General features: G+C 44.8%; 2 protein-coding genes across 4 annotated transcripts in view; both read right to left on the reverse strand.

The window, feature by feature from the left end:
• mtmr14 (myotubularin related protein 14) overlaps window positions 1-2,033 on the reverse strand; it is a 30,547-nt gene extending 28,514 nt beyond the window's left edge. Inside the window, exons 1-3 of one of the 3 annotated variants that reach the window (XM_014010582.1) lie at window positions 1,619-1,717; window positions 1,117-1,519; window positions 471-619 (exon numbers count right to left, since the gene is read on the reverse strand). In XM_014010582.1, the coding sequence (XP_013866036.1) occupies window positions 471-619; window positions 1,117-1,251 (284 nt within the window). In that variant the 5' untranslated portion in view covers window positions 1,252-1,519; window positions 1,619-1,717. Of the gene's footprint in view, window positions 1-470; window positions 620-1,116 lie in introns of all 3 variants that reach the window. The other 2 variants (XM_014010581.1, XM_014010583.1) reach the window with 2 other exon arrangements.
• Window positions 2,034-4,706: 2,673 nt separating this feature from the next.
• LOC106519065 (SET domain-containing protein 5) overlaps window positions 4,707-5,573 on the reverse strand; it is a gene marked incomplete at its 5' end in the record, with an annotated part of 20,837 nt that continues 19,970 nt past the window's right edge. Inside the window, 1 exon segment of the mRNA XM_014010584.1 lies at window positions 4,707-5,438. Coding sequence (XP_013866038.1) covers window positions 4,959-5,438 — 480 coding nt within the window.

Here is a 5,573-nt window from a genome sequence, read left to right on the forward strand (position 1 = left end):
CTACCTCAAGAGGTAGAGGAGCCAAATGGCTGGCTCACTGCTGCCAACTAGTGGTCAGAGGCTGAACTACAACATAAAAATGAACGGCTGGCAGGAAAGTWGACATTTTAAACCTTAATAAAAAATCGATACAGGGCTTTAGAATATCGAGACAGTATCGGGAAATGAAATATCGCGATATTTCAGAGTATCGATATTTTCTTACACCCCTATCGAATATACAGACGTTTGTTTGGAAGATCTTTTTGCTCAGCCTCTGTGACAGCAGCAGCATTAACCAGGTGTGTGAAACAGAAATGTCTGTGTTTTAGTTACAGTCAGACRGGTTTGAGCCAAGAGACGACAGTCATACAGGCTGACCTTTGTCCGCTGCAGAGGAGAGACGCTAACAAACAGAAGCAGATCAGCTAACTGTACTGACTGGACTTTGCTCTTGAACACGATTACATCGACTGAGTGGAAAGAAGTACCTGTCTCTGTCCACATCTGTGCATTCATACTCCAGGAACACGATCTGACGAGGGTAGTGGCCACACACTTCTCCATTTGAGTTATAGATGATACTGTACTTGTAATCTCTTGCAAACAGCTCAAGACATCGTTTCTCTATGGCTTCCACCTGAAGGAAAAAAAAACATCACAAACATCATAAAGCTTGGAACGGTTCTCTWTCATGGAAAACAGCTGATTAAATGTGTGACTTATATTTCCCAAAATATGGTTAGACACCAAATATCCATTCTGTGTAGCAGTTTATAATAGATTAATGCTAAATCTTGTCAGATTTTGTGTATTTTGGCTAAAAATGTCTGTAACAAGCTTAGAAAGGGAGACTCCACAAAAGTTAATAGTTTTATTTAAAACAAGCATAGAGATCCAGCAGTTTCAACTCTCTGTAGTTTATTTATATCTCTTTTCAGAAGTGATTCAATGCATTTTCATTCATGAACAGATCATAAATATAATGCTGAACATGTTTAACATTTTTAATTTATTTATACTGATTCACACAACTCCACTTCCACATCAGGACCTAAATACCAATGTCAAAAGTAAATTAAATGTTTTACACAACATATGAATTTATTAATTACACAAAAACATCATTAATCTTACCTGGGCGGTTACTTCCTTTACTCTGTATTGAGTCTTGGAAAACAAATCTATCAAATCCGAGATTTCTCGGCTCTTTCTGACCGACAGTCCGGAGGTTGTGAAGCCGGCGGCCGCGGAGGGACATGCGGCCATCATCACGCCTCGACCTGCGGACTCGAGCCGGACCTGGCCTCCTTCAAAAACCGCGGAGCCCTGTCCGTTGGGACAGGAAGACCGACCAGGCCATCCCTTCCCGGCGAGCTTTTTCCTGACTGCCCGCTTGACGGGGCCAGAGCCGGGGAGTCCTCTTGAATTCAGGGCAACGGTGAACTGCTCCCCTATCCCCCAAAACACAAGCTGTCGGCCGGTCACAACCAGACAGACCCACGAGCTGCTGCTAGCTGCCGGTGTAGCACGGCTAGCCCTACTGCTAGCTGCCGGTGTAGCACGGYTAGCCCTACTGCTAGCTGCCGGTGTAGCACGGYTAGCYCTACTGCTAGCTGCCGGTGTAGCACGGYTAGCCCTACTGCTAGCTGCCGGTGTAGCACGGCTAGCTCTACTGCTAGCTGCCGGTGTAGCACAGTTAAACTCTAAAGGTAGTTCAGCTTCCCGGATGTAGCAGTCTTTGGCATCGCCAAATGCGTTTAGCTTTTATTTACTCGATTATTGTTGTGTGTCTGTCTTGTAGCGAACTGCAGTGCCAGCCTCCAGTCTGTCCAGAACACGACGGCCCGAAGTCCGAGCCTGCTACGTCCGTCAGAGCGAGGTCAGGAAACTCCCAGGATTCTTCAAGGCCTATTTAATTTTCCCCAGTTTCTCGTCCTCGTGTCTTCTCAGAAACAGTGTTCATTACAACAGACGAACTAGAGAGAAGCAAATCCAGTTAAGGCAGCAGTTAAACAGTTCAAACGAGTCGGTCCGGTGTCGAAAGTTTACCAACAAACGATAAACAGGAAGCTTGAAGTCACATGACAGACGTCATAACTGCAGCGACACCCAGCGGCGAGTCGGGGAACCTACTCTTCAAACTAAACGGATCAAAAAGTAAGGAAATTTGTGTTTGGTAGATTATATTTCTTTGTTGTAACAATGCTTTTTTTATACATTTGTAAAGTGTGTTTATTTCCCTTTTAAATGCTGTTGCATTTGTAACGAACATGCATCTGCGTGATGAGCAGTGGAACTGAGTGTGTGGGTTGTGCACATGGAAAATTTGCAGATTCTTGTCTGTCAAATAGCTTATTGTGCTGTTGTTAACACTTGTTTTGGGCTTGTGTTACTCCCAGGTGCTGCCATCCAGGTGCCCGCTATAAGATTTATTGCCGAGAAGCCTTGTTCCAACAAATAAATAATCTACCAAACACTAATTTCCTGGAGGTCATCAAATTAAAGGAGGACTGGGGTCTCTGCGGACGAGTGGGCGTGTCCCAACGAAAGGCGAATCTAAAGCGACACACCTGATTTGACGGACTTTGTTAAAGGCACACACCTGAATGGACAAGAAAAAAAACTGGGCGTCACCGTACAGCACCACCTGATTGGACAAGAACAAAAGGGGCGTTACTGTACGGCACCACCTGATTGGACAAGAACAAAAGGGGCGTTACGGTACAGCACCACTTTTTCTGGAGAAAACCTACTTGGGTCACATTTCTCCTGGTTAACCKTAGTGTTGGGGTCAGGGTCAGGCTGTAAAGAGGTCAAGCAGGGTCTAAGGATACCGTCATGTAGGCCTCTTAGCCCACTGTGTTTATGCTTTAGACACGCCCACTCTTGTGACACGCCCACTTTGATTCCACAGATAACCCCCTCTCGAAGCAAAACCTTTTAGGCCTGGGAGGACCCATGATCTCTGAGGCCAAACTTCCAACAAACAAAAGAAAGTGGATAGATACAATTTTAGAAATCCTAAAGTTTTATTTTTTACATGGAAATAGTTTTGTCATATTTATGATTTTTCTTTTTCACAAAATTGTGGATAAAATTACAAGTTATACCTTCACAAAAAAAAAAAAAAATCCTGCTAGAACTGTGGTGAAATGTAAAATTTCAGTGAGAATGACATCACAATCTCAAAGTCCATTACCATTCTGATTATTTTATTATCAAAATGCATTATATCTCTTACTTCTTAAATCTCTTAGAGAACAATTGAAATAGTTACTACTGTGATCTGTGAAAAAAAAAAGAAAACAGGGATGATGGTTACAAAAACAAGAAAAAGAAAGTGTCCGAAGAACAGACTCAGATCTTCAAAGCGTCCAACAGAAGCTGGTCCTCCAGAACCTACAGACAAACAAACACCATGCCATGAATTCAATGAACTGGACCGTCTCCAAGCGGGTCGGTCACATTCGCTCTGTACAACAGAATCAGAGTCCTCTTGGGTCTTTTGTTTTAAGGTGCTGCTTCAGTTTGGGTCACAACTTTCAAATGTCTTTAAATCTGTCAAACATTCATGTAATCTCCCCCCCACGTGTTGGTTGGGGGGTAGTGGCAGGTGAGGACAGGGTGTGGTGGGGGCGGCCCTTTAAGTCTTTCACACAAATACAGCAGCTGTCCCACATCTGGCCCTGAATCAAAGTCTCAAACGGAGGTGGGGGTGGGATTGGGGGGTCACATAACGGCGTCTCTGTCCTCCAGGTGGCTTTGTGAAGAATTACAAACAGAAAAAGAAAAGTCCAGCAGGGGGGAGTAAAGAAAAACATAGCAGCTTCATGGATTCCCCCTCACATGTCAGATTGACTCGGTCACATGGAATGCAACAACTGGTCAGAGAAAATACAGATTTAAAGATAAAACCAGTAAAAACAAACATCCTCTGTTCCTGCACTGAATCTTTAAGCTTCTGACCAGAACAGGCAGAAAGCTACTGATCTCAGCTGAAGATGGATGCAGACGGGTCGGGGACAGAACTGGATGCAGCACCAAGACGTCTAAGATCTGCGTGTCAAAGCAGGTATCAGTTCTGCAGCCCAGTCCCAACACAAACCACAAGACTGCAGAGGCCATGCGGGAACAGAACCAAAGCCAGAACGTGACGAGCAGGACAACAAAATGTAAGCTCAAAGAATGACTGCAGAGAGAACCAGAGTCCTGACTCACATCCCCACACACTGCTCCCCTCCTACAAACAAACAAACAAACAAACAAACAAACAAACAAACAAACAGAAGCAGCAGTGACTGCAGAGCTTAGCGTGGAACGTTGGACCTTCTTTTGTTCGAACACAACTTGGAATCTGGAAGATGAAACCCAACGGGACAATTTGAAGGAACACCTGATGTCCTGCAGGTTCTGTCCCTCTAACAAGATATTTTTAAACCGTTTTGTTCCCAACAAATTTTTATTTTAAACTGCTTTATTTCCAATGTTTTTTAATTATTTTAAAAGGCTTTATTTCCAATGTTTTTTATTTTAAACTGCTTTATTTCCAATGTTTTTTTTAATATTTTAAACTGCTTTATTTCCAATGTTTTTTTTTATTTTAAACTGTTTTATTTCCAATGTGTTTGTGAATTATTTACAACATGATTTTTATTGTTTTCCCTCCCCAGTGGGTTTTAACTTTTCCCAACAACATAATTAGAAATCGTTTTATTTCCTGCTGATTCTGTCGTGAAGGTAAGGGTTTATTTGTGTGCACAAAGTCATTTCTAGTTTCCTGAAATAAAAATGTCAAAAGAAAACATGGAGGAAACAGAAATGTCTGAAGGAGTTCTTGATCCCATCAGGTCTGTATATCTGTGTCCTGACCAACACCCACAGCTGCAGGAGCGTGTAGCTTCTCTCACACACACACACACACGCACGCACACACACACACACACACACACACACACACACACACAAAGAAGAAAGTCCTAAAAGCTTCCTGACTGTGTCCTGACTCCAGCGCCCTGGATGGGGGTGTGCTGGAACTGACCAAGCCCCGCCCCTTGCTCAGAGTAATGTGTTGGTCCAGGAGTACACTGCAGTCTAGAGCCGGCCTCCAGCCCCGCCTGGACCGGGCTGTCAGACACCTGCTGAAGACCCACTTTGGGGACTTGAGCCCCGAGGTCTACTTTAGTCTGCCCTTGGGTCCTCGGACCTGAGGCCGGAGCGCCCCCCAGGCTGCTCGTCTTGAAGTGGCTGCTGCTGAAGCTGTGGCCCCCCTCCACGCTGCTGCTGGCACTCTGCTGGTGTGCAGAGACCCCCGGCTGCCTGCAGTCTGACACGAAAGGTGGGGTAGGACTGGAGTAGGAGGGGAGGCGGGGGTAGAAGCTCTGTCCTGATGGGGGGCTGTAGGTGGAAGCCTGGTGGGTGAAGGATGGGCTGTCAGTCTGCTGCAGGACATCTGTTGACTGAACACACAAGAAGTGGTGTCATTAGCAAACTGAACCAGCCTGACTGCTCAGAATGGAGAGACAATTCAGAAACGTTCTAAACTGCCGAATAAGCGGCAGAAAACGGACGAACGGACAATTCATATTGTTAGT

This window comes from Austrofundulus limnaeus, unplaced genomic scaffold (genome assembly GCF_001266775.1).
Source record: "Austrofundulus limnaeus strain Quisiro unplaced genomic scaffold, Austrofundulus_limnaeus-1.0 Scaffold70, whole genome shotgun sequence".
Classification (NCBI taxonomy): domain Eukaryota; kingdom Metazoa; phylum Chordata; class Actinopteri; order Cyprinodontiformes; family Rivulidae; genus Austrofundulus; species Austrofundulus limnaeus.